The sequence below is a fragment of the Monopterus albus genome, unplaced genomic scaffold (genome assembly GCF_001952655.1).
Source record: "Monopterus albus unplaced genomic scaffold, M_albus_1.0 scaffold34.1, whole genome shotgun sequence".
In the NCBI taxonomy this organism is placed as follows: Eukaryota; Metazoa; Chordata; class Actinopteri; order Synbranchiformes; family Synbranchidae; genus Monopterus; species Monopterus albus.
In genome coordinates this window covers 240,139-259,238 of record NW_018127914.1, presented here as the reverse complement: position 1 = coordinate 259,238, position 19,100 = coordinate 240,139, and the positions used below count along the sequence as shown (strand labels likewise).

Below are 19,100 nucleotides of genomic sequence, written 5' to 3'. Positions count from 1 at the left end.
CCCATCGTGTATTTCTTCTCATCCATAGCATTTGTAATGTCCTCTATCAGGTCGGTAATGGCCAAAGATGTTGATCGGTTCGACCTAAAACCGTATTGGCAATCAGAGAGGATTTTATTTTTTCAATGAATGTATCTAATCTGTTATTAAAGAGTTTTTCCAGAATTTTTGAAAATTGTGACAACAGAGAAATCGGTCTATAATTTGTGAAGTTGTGCTTATCACCAGATTTATACAGTGGAATAACCTTTGCTATTTTCATATTATTGGGGAACTGCCCAAGTCGAAACGACGTGTTAAAAATATGGGTTAATGGTTTGCATATCCCCTCAATTACCCATTTAACAGTTGTCATAGTGATACCATCACTATCACTAGATGTTTTGTTACCACATTTATTCACTATCTCTATAATTTCCTTTTCAACTATGGGCTTCAAAAACATAGAACTCATGTTCCTTTCGATTGTATTATTATTTATAGTGACGGATGTATCATCTGTACAAATGCTTCTTGCTAAACCAGGATCAACATTCACAAAGAACCCATTAAACTTATCTACTACATCCTCCAATCTATTAACCGGTGTATCATTATCCATAAAATATTGAGGGTAGTTACTCATGCTGATACGGTTTCTAATCAATTTATTTAATATATTCAAAGTACCTCTCATGTTTTTTATATTATCTTCTAATAATTTAGCGTAATATTGTTTCTTACATCTCCTCAATATCGCAATTAATTTGTTCTTATATGACTTATATTTTTCTTCCGCCTTCTTTGCATGCACACTCACACAGAGGCAGTCTTTCTTATACACACACACATTTTTCCATACATACACCAGGTTTCTTGTTTATTTCACTGCAGACACACACACAAACACACCCTCACACAGCTTTTTTGTGACCTTTTATTCACAGCTTCTCTGATCCTGTACAGTTATCGAACTGTCTAAAACAGCAGTAACACTTATTTGCACTCATATGACTGTGTGTCATCATTATAGCCACTGGGCTATAAAGTGGGGACAAGGTCCTGGTAAACTGTACAATTCGGCATGTCAGCACTGTTGAGCTGCGTGTTGTTAGAGGATTTGAGTACATAGTGTGTATGTAAGTGTGTTATAGGTTATAATTGGTGGTTTTAAAATGGTTTATATATTTTGCATAGCTACAGTTTGGAGTTGCTTATATACTTGAACATGTACAGGACAGGGAACACAGAATCTAAGTTGGTCTATCAATGAAAGAAAGTCGCTTTCGGCTTTCCCCGTTTAGGGATCGCCACAGCGAATCGTCACACTGACGACTCGCATGTTGACATTTGGCATGTGTTTTACACCGGATGCCCTTCCTGACGCAACCTGGATTTGAACCTGGGGCGAGAGTGCTGCGCCTTAACCACTAGCCTACCAGGGACGACCTAAGTTGGACTATCAATAATGAATGATATACTGTATGTGTGTATCTTCACATGCACGTCAGCATGACTGACACCTGTGTTGTCCATCTTCTGAGACAGCTGTAGTCAGCTTACTGTCAAACTTACGTCCTGTATGTCATTCTGTCTCCTACATACACGGAAACACACTCCCATAATCCTCTCTCATATGCACACATACAAACATATCACATATTACTGTAACACTGCTAAATATTAATCTCTCAAATGTAATGTCTCAATCTGTACACGAAACACCCATGCCCATACTGTTACAGTATGTCTTGATCACTTTAATTTGCATAACACAGAGTTTTCAAGACTCTAATTAAACATCAATATACATCAATCAATTGTTACAGAACATATGATGAGAGAAGATTCTACTTTAATTTGTAAGAGGCTGCTAATTAGATAAATAAATAATGTGAGAAAAATAGCAATGATATCTTCTGAATAGCAGAGTATATGTTGAATCTATGACAGTAATCATGTCTCCAAACTTGTATTATCTATAAAATAATTATATTGATTTACACACTTTGAGTGTGAAACATGTATCTGCATGTAGATAACAGGACGCACAAGCGGTTTGATGGATGATATCTGTGCACTGGTGTTCATTCATAGATACATACATTAAGTGTAAAGCTAGTCTGGCATTGTGCCCTTGACAGGCACCAAGTACTGTGCCGCAACAAATTCACAAAATGAATTAACCTAGGTACCTCCAGCCAAGGACTTTGTTAATGTGTTCTTTGCATCAAGTCAGAAATGAACAGAAAAACCAATGTTTTTCTCTTAGAGATGTGTTAAAACAATTCTCATGCTCATTTAGTCAGTCCTAGCAGGCTTATTGAGGTTCTTGTTAGACTCCTGAGGTGTTTGGTGGTGCCGTCAGAGGAGCTTTGTAAATTAATGATTCTCATTTATCATAAGGCAAAGTGGACAGAGGCTGTGCACAAACACATCACACTCTCTGTCGCCGCTTATTGACTTTCACTCAATTTTCTTAATAAATGTGTAGTTATATACAATATTAGCTTCATATGTATCACAGCAGAAATGGAGAGCTTCATTTTATTGATTGGTTACCAGGCGATTTTTCTATGGTGTTTATGTTTTTGAGAATGCATCAGTAGTTTTCCAGCATGTTTTTGTAATGCAGATAATCAATAAGAGCTGCAACTATTATACTGTATATCCTAATTGCAGTCCCTCAGTAGTTTGAAACCGCTCTGTTTTGTATCTGTCTTTCAGCTTGCTGCTGTTGATGATAAGAAAAACAGTTTAAGATCTATAAATTAACACTTTATATTTCAACATCAAGAGGAGGGCACCTGATTCTTACTAATACAATGTGCAACCATCCTTAAATGCTCCTAACAGTTGTGTTTAGATGTAAGACCCCACTTTGTACCTTTGGGAGTGTTTTCAATGTCTGATTCTGTGCTCAGTATTTTCTTTTCAACACAGGCTGCAGTATCTAAATCTAGCTTTTTGTTCTTTTCTCTTCCAGTTACACTCCCCTATGTCTCCTGCACTGGGGTTTGACAACCACATTCTGTCAGACAATGAGGTAAGTGTGTGTTAAACTCTCTTATTCCCCAAACTGCGGTTTCCAGTCCCGAGACAGCAGCACTTTATTCTGTGAATTCCTATGCTCTAGGCACCAAGAAGATTAAAAAAAAAAAAGAATAAGTGGGAACTGGTAAAACAGTCATACAATATCAAATTGTATACTATGAGGGAACACCTTGGAAGGGCTCTTTGACACCGATGCATCAGTGTTATTATGCTGTTATTCCTGTTATCTCATTAAATGTAGTTATGTTTATCACAATTTTATACAAAAATTTTTATTAAATAAGAGCAATTCTTATAAGCAATGTGTGCTTCAGTCTGCAGTGTACTCTACAGTCAACAAAACAAACTGTGACAATGTTGTAAACGAGGAAGACAAAGAGCATGACTACAGCAGCATTGCAGAGGTCAAAGGTCTCGTGCCGACCTCTTCCTCCAGCGACCTGTACGCCACAGTCCGAGATATCTACAACCAGCATGACGAGCCCCAGCCAGGGCAAGACCCAATCCTGGACAGCACAGATCCCGGCTACGAAACCATCCACATCCTAAAGACCAGCAGCTCAGATGATGATCACAGGGCTGGGCTGGGAGCAGAGGGGTCAGATGCTGCCAAAGCAGAACCTGACTACGAGAGTGCTGGAGAGCTGGGTCTGGGCCAAGAAATGTCACGCCTCTGAGTTTTTCCCATCATCATCTTCATCTTGGGAGAAACTTCCTGTCTGACACATCTGGCAGACTGTGCACCTTGAACCTGCTACCAAGCATCCTTTTGGTGCATGACTTGGGGAAAAATGGCAGAAAATGGCTCACTGCAGAATCCATCATCACTTGACCCACTTTACAGTTTTGGTACGATTCATCATGACTGAACTTTTAATTTATCATCCAGAGTGAATGTCATCGGTACTGGTAGACCCATTAGAAAATGAACCGTAGTGCATCAGTCATTGGCCATAGTGCAGTTTGGATCATCATGAAATTCATGTGTGTGCTGACAGTGTATATCATGACTGCATTTAACAACGCTTGTGAAAAAATATCAAATAAATATCCAAATGCAACTCACACCCGCCATTTCAAGAACTAGCTGAAGACAATATCACTGCCTGTGATTTAAAAGACTCCCAGAATTCAGTGCATGAACTTCATGCACATACTGTTCATATGAAGGAAACATTATTTGTATGCTCCCTTTGAAGCTGCTAGAGACTTTCTAGCTTCTTCGAGGTGACTCAGTGTCACGTTTTACTGAGGTGTCAGTGGGTTTATTTCTAGGCTGTTCCTTATCAGGCACGTTCTCATCTTGAAAATCCTGTGAATTAATTTTTGGAATGGAAAGCAAACATCAGTCTTATCCGCTATTAAATGATTAGTGAAGACAAACATTGCATTTGATAGATTATGTCATCAAATAGAATTGATAACTTCTTGACTGCTGCATACTGTATGTGCCCTTTTGTTGGAATTGTATTGTACTTTTCAAACATGTGAGCTCAGCATGTTACTGGCCAGGAAATCTGCAGAATCCAAATGAAAACAAGGGGTGAGGGAAAGACCGTGGGTTCACACAAGTTTGTGAGTTCACAATACAGTATCAAAGCAGTTTAAGGTTTTTTTTACGGTCCTTGTCAGCATTTTTGGGAGATTCATATTTATTTTTAAGATGCATACAGTTGTGTAATTGTGAAATGTTACAGAGTGCATCTGTGACTGAAGGTTAAATAGGGTTTTATAGAAGTTTCTAGCATTTTAATGAGATACTAAATGGAAGTGAGTAAATGACAATTGCAAAGGTACATGTTCCCCTGACTTAAAAAAATGCACATGATGAGATAATATTTTCTTCTTATTTGTCATTTTGCACAGGGTCCAAACAAACTCATTACACGTCAAATGTTTGTATGTATAAAAAGGAGACAATGAAATTGTATTATTAATTTCTTGGTTTTTGAGCCTAATCATGGTACAGGATACCGGCCTCAGCTGGACTCACCGAAGACTAAAGCACATTGTTTAATATTATGGTACTGCACTTATACACAACTTAACAGAAGCATAATCACAAATCAGTAGCATCCCTGCACAAGCTGCATATGTAATGCTTTTAACTGAATAGTAGCAGACAGCAGAAAAACATATCTGTCTGTATGTAGCCTGTACTGATGACATGCCAACCATGGCTTATATATTGTTAGAGCACTATTTTAACCAACTGTTACTCTTTGGAAGTTTTGTTTGTTTGTACAATGTTTTGAGTGACATTTGTTTAGTCTGTAAATTCTGTTAAGAGCACTGATCTATAGACGGGTGATAAGTTAAAGGATAGACCTGAATAGATGAATGGTCTCTTCCAAGATGACAATGCCTCGATCCATAGAAACCACTGAATGGTTTGATGAGTATGAAAATGATGTGAATCATATGCTGTGACCTTTGCGGTCACCAGATTTCAACCCAGTTGGAAGATTTCAACTCCTGTGGGAGATTTTGGAGCAATGCGTTAGACAGTGTCTCCACCACCGTAATCAAAACACCAAATGAGGGAATATCTTTTGGAAGAATGGTGTTCATCCCTGCAGTACAGCTCAGAGACTTAGTCAGTGCCAAGGAGCACTGAAGCTGTTCTTGTGGCATGTGCTGGGTTTTCCTTTGATATGTCACCCGTTTGTATGTCTGCCTTGTTTGAAGGAAAACTGAAACTCTTGCCTTGTAATGAAACTCAGAGTTGTCAAAGTAGCTTTTGAGTAGCAGCCAATTAAATGTCAGAAAAAATGGTACAGTGTTTTTGTACATGCATATTAAGGAAAAATGTGGTACTTTTATTTAAGACACTTAATTGTATAAATGTTGTTTAATGTTTACTTTAAAATTAAGAGGGCAGATGCTTTTTGCTGTAAATATCTTTTTCATTGCTACAGTACAGTCCCCCGTTCCAGAAAAATTGGTATCATCTTTTTCCACCCACATCAAAATATTATAGCATTACAGTCTCTCCAGCCCTCGTTCATTTCATTGGACATGTAGGAGCTTGTTGGTGGTTCACGCAAACAGAGGCAGCCCTCACTGACTAGTATTAGATTCATAAATGATATGAGATATTTGAAAGGCTGTTACATCTCCCATCAATGCAACAGCAAAGATGATTTTACATATAATCCACAGACAAGTAAAACCCTCAGCAATTAGATTAATTGCTGTAAAGAGGTAATTATTAGTGTTATTTACACTTCCAAAAAAATGAGTACATGGTTGCTACCAAGTGACGTGGTGGTGCCATCATTTAGATATAATAGTGTTCACAGAATGCTATAAATGACCTCTAAGGAAATGATTCGCCAAAGGGGGATGTTTTAGTGCCAAATCTAATCAGGACAACACACACACACACACACACACACACAATGTTAATAGAACTCTTCCCAATTCACTTATTCTCTCTAGCTGTCTCTCTTGGTCATATAAACACAATGGCTATAGATGCCCCCTTGCTGCTTCACCTCCACCACTCCCTTAATGAGATCATTTGTCCCCCCTACAACCAGCAGACAACTGGGACACACGCCTTTGATCATAGGGCAAAGCCTGTTTGGCAGTTATGGCCACATCTGTCACTCCACTCTGCCCAGTTTCCCTTCTCTGCATGTAAATATTTCATGACATGAATGTTCTATTAAATATATATAATAAAATGTGTCATTGTGTCTTTTTATTCACTGGGGCACTGTCTTGTAAAAAGTCTTTAAGCTGCTCATGATTTTGACATTAATTAGGCCATTTGTTTCAGTGATAATATTCTTCGGTCTGTTGTCCCTGCCGCACTGGGTGATAATTACAATGGATGATTTGGTCTCCTGTTAAAAGTTGATTTATAAAAGCACTGTGAACTTTCTTATAGAAGGTGATGCATTTATCAGATATCTGTTTTTTCTCACAAAGCAACAACTTCTGTCACATTGTGAGTTCACACTTTAGGTTTTTATAAGATGTAGCTTACATGAGAGTGTTATTCACCTGTGAGTGTTGCTGCTGCATATGGATTGTTGTAAAGAGGAGCACAAGATAAGAAATGATATCGCTGCTGCCTCGTTCTTATTATTAACTTGTGGGTTTAAGCATCACTGCATTTCTGGCAAGGCTGACCTGTGGGTCTAGCATAAAAAGTAGCATTTTCATAAACATTTGCACAAAACCTAGCAACATTTATTATTTCATGCACTTTATTGCATTGTCTAAATTATCTGATGGAGCAGAGTTATATTTAGTTGGCTTTTGACTTGGCAGATTGATGATTTGATGTTGGAGCATGTTGACTTTATAACTCATGTTAAATAATGAAAATATCATAAGATATTAAATAACCTGTTGTGTTTACATACACAAAAACAGACTGGTGCAGTCCATTAATTTCACTTTAAAACCACATCATATTAGAAGTCCCATGGCACCTGAAAACTAGGCTACAGGCCTATAACAACTAGGTTACAAAGCCCCTTTGTCTGCTCTCAAAATTTTTGTTTCCATAGCCTAAATTCCCCTTCTTTCCTTATACCATACTCCCTCCCTTTTGGTTTCCTCTACATCCTTGCGTCATTGTTTTGAATGGAGCATCCTCCAGGCTTGCCTTACCTTCCGTCGGTGAAGAAGGGCGAGCGGTGGGGCCTTGTGGAGGCGTGTGCTGCGCGGGCCAATCGCAGCCTGCCTAGGCCGCCGGACCGCACATGTTTACAGGCAGCATTCCGCCGGTAGAGACTGTGCTGGGTCGGAGCCACATGCGGACTGGATATCCCAGTAGCCGGAGCTGGAGTCATCTCACGGCCGTATTTTCAACCATTTTCAACATCTACGGTGGAACAGCAATAAATAGGGACTAGCGAAGTAAGATAGTTCGACGTATTTGCTTCAGAATGTCTATGTGCGCGTATTTTCACGGATAAGCCGCCATTTTGTTAAAACGTGTATACATGTCATTTCGGTTCCTGAACGTGGAGGTTATTCCGTGTTTTCCCGCCGGCCACTCAGCTCACACGGAGCAGTGGGGAAAACAAACAGGTCGAACGGAGGAAGATTGGTAGCCGGTTGGATGTAGAGGTTGTTTAGCGGCGAATGAATTGTCGGGATGTTGTAGGATTTGAACGGTGCTAATTCGGAGTTCTTCTGTTTTCGGTGCTTCTGAAGACGGTGCATTTCGGACGCTGTTTGGAGTTTTCGCCCTCCGAGTATGTTGCCGCTTTCTTTCATTTTGTCAAGGCTGTTCGAGCGCGTAGTCTACCCGCTGCGGTTTTGTTTTTTTCTCGACTTTGTTTACCGGTTTTAATTCGACGTTTAATGAGTTTAATTCACTAGTTCGCCGGATCTGAATTCAGCGAGACCCTTTTAGACATGCATACGAGGCGTCTGGTGAAGCGGTCGATCCTCGGTAGCCGCGTTTATGCCCCGAGTCCGACTGGGGAAGGAACCCCGGTGACAGGAGTGGTCCAGGCTGTCAAGCAGGAAAACAGAGACGTCTCGGCCGCAGGAGCTCGACGCAGCGTCTACACCGTGCTCATGCAAGACGGGAGCCTCAAGGAGTTCTCCGAGGAGGAGATATCGGCGGGGTTCAACCACACTGCAGCCAAAGGACCGCTCAAGTCCAGCCTGAAGGTGTGTGCGTGTGCGCAAAGCGCCCCGGCCGGCAGGAGCGCTTCACTGTTTTTGTTGTGCAGTGTTTTGCAGCGTTTAACCGCTTCCTGCACGGAGCGGATTTAACGGTGTCATTGCCGCCGCTGATGGCAAATTTAATCAGCTGGGACAAAACCAGCATCCTTCTGAAAAGCCACGATACCGACTTGGATGCATATTGCATCAAAAAACTGGTTGTCATGACGTTTGGCGACATGCAATATATGGGACAAAGGGCTTGACAGGGCCTGTGCAATGTTTATGTAGTCCAGTGGGTGGGTAAGCCGAGGCAAACAAACACGCTCCGACTGCAGCGTTTTGGACTGCTGCAAAGAGCTGGTCCGAGGTTTTTGCACATAGACTTTTGATTTATGTGGCAAATTAGATGCAGATATCATTGTGCACCCTGCCTTTAATAGCACATTTGCATTCAGAGATTGTATTATACTTTGGGCTTTTTTTTAGATGATGCATCTTGTCGCCCATTTAAATAATGGTTAATACATGTATGTGAACTCATCCGGCACATGGCAGTTACTGTTTAACAACAGTCAAAGATAGATAATGTGGCATTAGAGGCAGAACATGAAGTTTCCATGTCCAACTTGGTAGTCGTGATATTGACCTAATTAGCAGTGACCCATTTGCCTTCATATCCAACTTGTATGCTTTTGGTGTCTCATGGTTTCAGATAAAGAATGTATGGGGAAGAGAGGCCACGAACAGTTTTAGGCATAAGGGTAGTGTGCGTGTGTGCACGCGCGTGTTCTGCCGTTTTTCTAATGAGGGAGTGACTGAGGAATGCAATACTGAACAGGGGCTTGTTTATGGACTGATTTATTTATTTATTTTATTCATTTTTATTGGTGTGGCTTTGTGGCTCCATGCATTCATGTCTTTTGTGTTTTGATATGTTATTGAACTAACTTACAGGCTGTCATCTTAAGTCTTATTTTTGCAAGTGAAACAGTAATGTTTGGACATTGTTTACTACCACATATGCAACAGCTCAGTCTGGACACTTGTCAGGGCTTTTTGTGCTGGAGGAACATAAACATGGGTTCTCTTGTTTTGCATTTGCACATTTGTATGCAGTGCTGCATTCACAAAAACTGTTGCACAATACCGTTACAGTCACCGGTGCAGGCTGGAGTAGTGCGGCCGAGGCTGAGAACTTAGTTCTGTCAGCACAATGGTTAAGTCTCTTTCAGCACAACTCAATTCCCAGTGAGGTTGAAAACAAGCCATAAAACGAGGAGGAGGAGTCTGCTTTGTGTGTGTGTGTGTGTGAGATTGGTTTCACATGTGCATCTGTGTTACTTTTTTGTGTGCACTAACATGGATGTGCTTTCTCCCGAATTTATATTTGTGTGTTTAATGAGTGAGGGCTGACTACTTATAATTTGCAGTGGGGGTTGTTTGTGAGGCTATGCTGCCCCATTTGAGCAGCAGCTGTACAGCCAACAAAGCAGGCACCCCCAGGTTGGCAACGGGTGGCATGCTCCAAAGAATCTGGATGCTTGGCTCGTTGCCTGGTATGGCAAATGAATGCCCCCTGTTCTGGGGGTGGGAAAGAAGGATGACACTTGTTGACTCGTTGGTTTGTGAAAGTGTCTATTGTGTAAGGGATGTTACCCAGATTTCTCGTTGTTACTTGTTTTTATTTTGCTGGCACATTGATTGTCTTTCCTGTTGTTTGTAAGCTGAGGTGGGAGTCAGTGAAGCAAACTTGTTGACAAGAGCTGAGTGACTCTTTGTTCTGAAGCAGTGAACCCAGGCGGGCTGGAGTTGGTTGTCCTTATTGGTTGACTGAGCAACATCGGCATGAAGCAGAGTGGCCACAGGGTCAAGTCTAGATGCTGCCGTGCCTGCGATGATGTACGAGTAATCTCTCAAGGTCAATTCATGGTTTTCGTTTGCCCTTGGACAGACGTGCTTTATATTCATGCTACATTTGGAGGGTATGCGTACTCGGACACATCCACACATGATTTGATTGTTGTATATGGCTGAACAACACGAAGAAGTCAAAGAAAAGTGCGTCCAATCTCTTAGCAAGAATAGCAACAAAGGTGGGAAGTAAAGAGTAAATCCAAAAAGTGCATGGAATGAGTGGCCATTTTACTTGTCTGGTACAAGCGTCAGTGTACTTGCACTGTGGACAGTCTGGACATACACAAATCTTTGGGCTCCACTGAATATCTGTGCACACTCCACAGATTTGGGTAGATGATGCAATGTATAACATGTGGATACAGAAAGCCTGAACGAGCTTTTAGGCCAAAGGAGGTTATGCATTTATTTACATGTAATACTGTATGTGCTATGAACACACAAATACAGTTTATCACACATGCAGAATAACTTTATTAGGGATTCAGTTTATGTTCCCTGTCAGCCTGATTTAAAATGACCTTTCATCCACAAAACTACAAATTTCTTTATGCCTGACAAACTACAGCCCAAAACAAGAAGGTTCTGAGATTCTGTGTGTGTTTGTGAATGGTAGAGAGAAGGAGGAGAGATGGGGGGGGGGCGTTATTTGTTCTGTTCATGCATGCACACACTCATGCACGTATACACACCATCTTTGACACATGCAGCTTGCAATTCACATTTGGGATGTTTCACAGTTTCCTAGCTCTGTGAAATGCCAACATTCATAAGTCTGGCTAAAGAAAGGAATTGCTGTTGGTTTTGTCCGAGGAGTACACTCAGTCATACACACAGTCATACACACAGCACCTAATCTTCCCCGAGCCAGCGTAATCCATCTTGTTGCTTTACTTAAGTCTGTGTGTTTTGTGCATGACTGAGCCTTTGTGTGAAAAGCTCCTATCATGGGTGAAACCTGATACTAATTTCTCTTTCTTTTTTTTTTTTACCTGTTTAAAAAATTGTCTCCTTGCCGTTTGTGAGTGTGTGTGTGTGTGTGTGTGTGTGTGTGTGTGTGCATGCTTCTACTGTATGTGTAAGTGACTGACAAGTGTGCCATTGCCTTTTCCACAGTAAAGTCTAATTGTGTTACATTGCTCTGAGATAATTAGATCAAGATCTCTCTCTCGCACACACACTGGCTTGCATGTCATACTCCTCAGTACTCTGTTGCATAAGAGGAATGGGTGTGTCAGTCTGGCTGTTTTGGCCTATTCTCAGTGTGTTTCTAAGGACCCGATGGCTTTCGATACCTACAGAGATGCAGTGTGTGCGTGCGTGTGTGGGTGCATGCAGGTATCCACGTGGAGAAGCATGCTATTTGTTGCTGTTGTGTAAGAGAAGAGAATATGTTGGGCTGTTTTTTTTTAATTTTATTTAATTATTTTACATTGTTATAGGCAAGTGTTATTGTGATGGGAGAAGTGCTTTTCTTTTGTGACGGTGTGTTAGCGTGAGTAGTTTATGTTGGTGTGTGTGTGGTGCAAGAATATGTTGCCTTCATCAAAAATCACCAGAATAAGATCATTTATATTTCTGCCTCCTCAGCACCTAAGCTCCCAAACCTGACACAGATAACTTACAGAAGCACAGTTTGTGCTAGTTACACTAGAATCAGTGAAACAGTGAGATGAATGCACTCACTCATTCATGTCTGTTAATCTAAACACTTATTTAGTCAATATGTATGTGCTGCAGACCTCCAGTGTTGTCCAGAAACGATTTCAAAATGCACCAGTGAGCCATTCTGCTGCACTGGGTGACATGGATCTTTATCACGAAGTCACGAAAAGAACTCCAAAAAACAGCCATTACACTGTACAGTCCCTGAAGTAAGGAAGAATCAGCTCTGTTTGTACTATTAGCTAGCTTCTTATCCAACTCAAATTATCTTGGCTTCCCAATGTTTTTTTTTTTTTGTGAGAACGAAATATGTGGCTGACTGGTGTGTTTTTAATAGCATTTGGACAACAATGGAAGCTAAATGAGGGGCTGGGTTCATTGGAAATTACGGTGGGACCACTAAAATCATTGTTGTTTTTAATCTCTGTGTGGGATTTGTGAAATTAACAAAAACAGAAAATCACTGTCCTTATCCCTTTAGTAGCTAATGCACAGATGATAATATCCTGTCCTTAAAATCACAAGATTTTATTTATTTTGTCAATTTTCTGTTTTGTTTTATGAGAAAAATAGTTTTTATACACCTTATCAATGTTTATAACAGGTCAGTTAAATGGAACGCCATCTTATATCCAGCAGAAATAAATGTATGGCATGTTCATCACCTCAGGCCTTTACAAAAGAAGTTTGGTTTCCAACTTGCATCAGTGTTTGTGGCTCATTCCTACGTAATCACTGTTACTAACTTGTGTATTTGGTTCTCTACCCAACACTGATTATTGCTCTTTGTGTCCCTCTTCAGCAGAGCTCTAGTAACGGGGCTCCAGAGGGGCAGAAGGCGGAGGGCGGCTCCCTCAGCCCAGAGGCGTTGGAGGACCAGCGGGCGGTCGATGGCAAGCGCGTTGGTCGGGACCCCGATCCCCGATCTGTGTCCCTGCTAGAGCAGAAGCGCAAAGTGGTCTCCTCCAGCATCGATGTCCCTCATCCTAGGTAGTACTGTGTGTGCATGTTAGTTTTTTTTTAACAGTTAGACTGACTCCTGTCCTAGAGTGAGTTTGGCTAGGACTCAAGTTCATTGAAGGTTATGAGATAGATATATCATCTCATGACCAGGACAGAGTACATGTGGGCTGGCATCCTGTGAAGCCATTTTGGCCGCCCACTGAATGCAGTGGAATTTGACAGGAATCCAGTTTTACTCTGTTACGTTTTGATTTTATGATATTCCATTATAGATGTTATACTGCACATTAATGGTGTCTGCATGTTGGAATAAATGTGCTCTTAATTCCCTGCGACAATTTAGTTAGTCCCCGAATGTAATGGCCTAACAATTGAAGGGTTGTGTTTCTGAACCAATTATGGTTATAGTTATTTAAATGGAATGCTACTGGTGGTTTCCCAATTTGTATAAGTGGTGCAACCCAAACTCAAGGGCATGAGAGTCAACTGCCACTGTAAACAGCATCGGTTACCCTCTTCCATGTCTTTCCTGCTCCATAGCAAAGACGCCATAGACCGATGCATACTGTATTGTTTTAGCTATGCTTAAAATTTGTGCAGGAGAACAGCAGAGGGATATGATTTCATGTTGTATTGAAAGTGGGGTTCATAATCCACCTGATTCTGCCCTGTACAAATGAACAGTTTATGTTATGATGCATAAGCACATCCCCTCACAGATTCACTGATCAGAACATGCAGACCTGCACAAAGAAAAGTGGTGCAGAAGGGGGAAACACTTTCAATTGACTTTTATATCCATGTAAGATGTGGGGACTTTGGAAGTGTCACGGTTGGCCTGTGCAACTTGCTGACAGCTTGTCATTAATATAAACAGAAACTTTCAGTGATACTTACACTTGTAAAAACACTACACACATTGTTTGGCTGCTGTATGCGATGTGTGTCTGCAGACTCTGTTTGCCCATTGCATACAATAACTTGGGCAATAGCTGGTGATGGGAATGAAACAATTACTGATGGACCCTCATCCAGAAATGATTTTGTTTGTTTTTGAATTTGTTATGAAGCAGCAGAAGCACTATACTCCTGGTATTTCGGTCAATTTTATGCCCGGACACCCTTGTAAAAGAGGTCCTTGACCTCAAGGGGTTTTTTTCATATTGTTTCATCTCTAGTCGGCATAACCCACCACTGAACTGGTCCACAATAGGTCAATTAAATGTTAATAGGCGGCAGTATGTGACATTGAATTGCCATCTAATGAAGAAACAGTACTCTTTCACTATTAAATGTGAAGCACGAATACCTTGCAAAAGAGAGTGCTGTTATTGAACATCACTCTTCTTTCTTGGTTGTCACATGCTGCTGGAGGAGCCGAATCGATGGCAACCTGCTGAAAAATACAGTTAAAGCCCCCATTTGTGCAGCTTTATCACAGCATCCTAAACCATGCTTTAAATTTAATACGTATTTTCTGATGAATTATTGATTTGGTTCTCTCTTTGTCAGGGGTAATGAGACAAAAGGTAACAGGACATGTTTTAGAAAGGGAACCATAACACTCTTGTTGCCCATTAAGAAGAAAAATCTGTTTTTAAATGTAGGCTATCCCATGGGTTAGACAAATGTTTTATACTCTTCCCACTATAATTACCTCCTTGCATAGGGATTGCAGTAATTGATATTTATGTGGTGAAATGTCTTATTGATTTATTCACACATTTTGTCTTGCACAAGTCCAGCTTGTTGTCTTACTCAAGGAAAGTCGCCTATTAAACCAAATTTGCGTTTATCCTCTGAATTGGACCATTTAAGAGGGCGACCTACACAATATTAGGCAGGTGGTTTTAATGTTGTAGCTGACCAGTGTAAATCAGAATTACCTTCACCATGTTGTCATCCTGATATAATGTTTAAGACAAACCATGACCATTAAAGAAACTTCACATCTTTTCAGTTATTGGTATGTAAGTGAGATAACCGAAAGTCGATCGCATCCTGGTGACTGGTTGCAGTATAGGTCATAAATGGTCTTTTTGGTATGTTTGTTTTGAAGTTTTTTTGATTATATAAAAAGAGGTGTATTTCTGTTGATTTGGCGGTTTGATGCTGTCACTCCACTCCTGGTCACTACTATGCAGAATCTTGTTGCAAAAAATCAAGACGGCAGCCTCCATACTCAGTATTTTGGCTTCAGTTTTGCATAGTGGAGGGAAGTGATGACAACCATGTCCATCGTATATATGTCAGTGGTATGGACATATATTCTCAGAATTTCTCTAACTACCCAAACTGTCTCCATAGCAAAGCCTTCAACAGGAATGTGTCAATGTATGCCTTTTTTAAAAATTTTTGATTTTACCTTTATTTGACAATTAATGTGTAGAGAGAGATTGAAAACATGGTAGATGGGTTGGGCCTGTAACAAATGTCTGCTGCGGAAATCTATCCATGGATGCTGCAGTTATTAAGGCATTTCCAGAGTAGGAAGGTACTGACCTGTAATGGAATGGGCAAAGCGGCAAAAGACCTCACATTTCTGCAACTTGTGTTCTACCTGTTCAGCAGCTGTTTGCTAAACTGCTGAAACACTCTCCATTACCAGCAGATTTTGTAGAACACAAGATTAATGAGCATTGTGGTCCTTGACTTGATGTTCTCTGCTCAGCTGTGTGTGTGTGTGTGTGTGAAGAGCGCAGCCCCGCGCTTGTGCAAACAGTGGCAGACACAGGACAAATATGGTGGAACAGGCCGCTTCAGCACTTCAAGTTACGCTGCATTACAGATATGGGAAGCTCGAGGTTATTGTTTAAGTTCCCATGGTGGAAAAATGCATTATGTGGTTCACACCTTAACCATTAGCCTGCCCTCCAGTGTGGCATCGGAGAGTTTTCACCATTAGAAGTTAGGAACCACGCTTAAATATCCTCAGTTAAAGTTCAGTAACTTCATCCCTTCTTATTAACCCAGGCTTTTTTTTATGTATTAATGAAAAGTCCCATTTGTAGCCAACAGCACAGACCTGACATCTAATTATTTTGTGTAAAGCACTTCAAAGTCTCGTACTCCAAATACAAAGATCTATTGATCTTGTCAAGTGCTAAATCAAATCCACTACAAAACCAGACTTAAAAAAAAATCAGTGTCAGCTCCATTTATAAAGAGCACACAATCAAGAACATAGAAAGTTTGTTCTTGCCACATCTTAGGAGCAGGTAGGACTCTGAGCTCTTTTCTCAGATATCCTTATAGTGACATATTCATTGCACACTCACATTATTGGCTGAAAATTAAGATTTATGGCTGCCATCCTATGCACACCTGCAACCAATTGTAAGCCTTGCTCCAGCACTGGGGAAGAAATGGTGTCATCACTGACCACAAAGCAATGTTTATCTGTAATAGAGACAAAGGGGGAGAAGGATGGTGGCAGGAGGCTTGGTGGGATTCTTGAAAGGGGGCATGGGACTAACAAGGAATGAAGGAAATACATGTGTGTTGGAGGAGAAGAGGGTTTAGGAGATGAGAGAGAGAATATGTCAGACTGTGTAACTGTAAGGACAACAGCGAACAAGCGAGGAGAGAGAGGGGGATTTTTTTTTAGAGCTCTCCAGAGAAGTCTGACCTTGAGGTTGTTAATTACACTCTCAAAAGTTCCTTCTGTCAGTGATTCACCAAGAAAATGTCTGGCAGTTTGATGGCTCTTCACATCCCCTGTAACCTAGATACAATAGGTTTTCTACCTGACTAGGAGCCAGTTAAGTACCCAAGTGCCTCATCTGCAATCGAGAAGAAAAATGACAGCGTGTCCTATAGGTGTTAGGCCTCAAGGGTTTTGTGTAGCTCCATTTCATGGTCGTGTAAGCCAGTCTAGATCTCATTACTTTATTGAGTATCTTCTTTCATTGTATTTGTTTACTTCAGCTTCATTTCATCAGATCTTGCACTAAAAATCAATAGATGTCATTCGGTGATTGACCTATTTTCTGCATTGCTCCGACTCCCAAATGCATAAAGAAATTGTTTCCATTATGAAACATTTTTAAATGTGCTGTGTCTCAAGATACAGAGGCAGGAGGTGCTTGCGGTGGCAGATTTCTGATTGGTTTACGCCACATTTATCGTCTGATTCACATCTTTACTGAACGGTCTATAGCTCTACACATTGCCAAACTGTTCTTGGCCAGCTGCAGGGCCTGCTTCTTTCTCCAAGGGCTTAAATTTTCCCTGTGCAGGAAACAGTTAATTGTAACAAGAGCTGGTGGGTGCAGACCAGTGGAAATAAATACCTTGGCTTTTGACAAATAGCATTCTGGAAACTAATTGCTAGCAGGGGAAGTGAAGTATAACCTTAGTTGAAGGGGAAATCAAGAGAATGTCCTGCTTATTATTGCGAATCCTCAAAGCAGCATATCTGAGGGTTCAGATCCACTTCTTCTCTTCAAACTGCCAACGGTCAACCCTCCCTTTCTTGTGCACACTGAGTTTACTCACGTTTCTGGAAATGACTGGACCACTTGCTGGCCTTCCATGTTGTTGTAATTTTTTTTATACCCAAACGAACACAGTGGCCACATTTTATTACCTTTTTTTTCCCCAAAAAGATGACCGTTTTATGTAGCTGTTAATTAAAGCTAGGGAGTCAGTGGGGGTTGGTGGGATTGACTTCAAAACCCAGTTCAATGCCAGAACAAAACTGTTTGTTAGTGTTCATTATTTTTATTATTGATTAGAATGTTAGTAGATTTCCCAGTTCAGTGTACAGAGCCAACCATGTGTCCCAGACTCGGAGCCTGGTGCATCAGCCAACTCAGACACGGAACAGGGCCAAAGACCCTCCATCCTGTGCAAAAAGAGGCCCACGGGGACTGTCAAATTACCATTTGTCTTTTGGTAAAGTGACATGGCTCTGTAATCTGCCTGTTTTCCTTCTGCTTGTGGCTTTGTTTTTGTGGTAATTTATACTTTTCCTGAACATTGTTACTCCTTTTGCACAGTGTGTTTGTGTTTGTGGCGAAGGAGAGATTTTTAGTTTCCACATGAGAGAATGGAGGGGAGGACGGGGCGTGTGCCTGAGAACAAAATGGGCTGTCCATAGAGTGAGTGACAGAGACAGGGCGAGTGAGAGAAAGAGTGAAAGACATGTTCAGCATTTGCCAAAGAAAACTGTTTTCCCGGTTTGGATGCTCAGCAACCATGCAATTACCATTTGAAAAGATTATCTCTTTTCCCCTCTCATTCACTGCCTCCCTCTCACAGTCTCATGTACTGTTATCTGATTGAACACAGATTTTTTTTCTGCAACAATTTACTTGGACAAATCAAGTGTACTGAGTAAAGTATTCTGTTAATCCATCCATCCATTTTCCTCCGCTTATCCGGGACCGGGTCGCGGGGACAGCAGTCTAAGCAAAGATGCCCAGACTTCCCTCTCTCTAGACACTTCCTCCAGCTCCTCCGGGGGAATACCGAGGCGTTCCCAGGCCAGCCGAGAGACATAGTCCCTCCAGCATGTCCTGGGTCTTCCCCGGGGCCTCCTCCCGGTGGGACATGCCCGGAACACCTCCCTAGGGGGATTCTGCTAAACGTTCCCAACAGACCCTCACAACACGTTTGGGTCTGCCGAGTCTGTCCAGCTTCCTCCCCCGCCTCGGATCCAGCTTGCCACCAGGTGGTGATCAGTTGACAGCTCCGCCCCTCTCTTCACCCGAGTGTCCAAGACATATGGCCGGAGGTCAGATGAAACAACCACAAAGTCGATCATCGACCTCCGGCCTGGGGTGTCCTGGTGCCATGTGCACTGATGGACACCCTTATGCTTGAACATGGTGTTCGTTATGGACAAACTGTGGCTAGCACAGAAGTCCAATAACAAAACACCACTC

General features: G+C 41.3%; 3 protein-coding genes across 4 annotated transcripts in view; 2 read left to right on the top strand and 1 right to left on the bottom strand.

Annotated features, from left to right (window-relative positions):
- pag1 (phosphoprotein membrane anchor with glycosphingolipid microdomains 1) overlaps positions 1–6,703 on the top strand; it is a 53,118-nt gene extending 46,415 nt beyond the window's left edge. The window contains exons 7-8 of the mRNA XM_020597557.1: positions 2,966–3,025; positions 3,348–6,703. Coding sequence (XP_020453213.1) covers positions 2,966–3,025; positions 3,348–3,710 — 423 coding nt within the window. The 3' untranslated portion in view covers positions 3,711–6,703. The remainder of the gene's footprint in view (positions 1–2,965; positions 3,026–3,347) is intronic.
- Positions 1–19,100, bottom strand: part of dtnbp1b (dystrobrevin binding protein 1b) — a 555,482-nt gene that overhangs the window by 298,316 nt on the left and 238,066 nt on the right. The window lies entirely within an intron of this gene.
- znf704 (zinc finger protein 704) overlaps positions 7,616–19,100 on the top strand; it is a 40,931-nt gene continuing 29,446 nt past the window's right edge. The window contains exons 1-2 of one of the 2 annotated variants that reach the window (XM_020597554.1): positions 7,616–8,673; positions 13,055–13,239. In XM_020597554.1, coding sequence (XP_020453210.1) covers positions 8,413–8,673; positions 13,055–13,239 — 446 coding nt within the window. In that variant the 5' untranslated portion in view covers positions 7,616–8,412. Of the gene's footprint in view, positions 8,674–13,051; positions 13,240–19,100 lie in introns of both variants that reach the window. The other variant, XM_020597553.1, reaches the window with a different exon arrangement.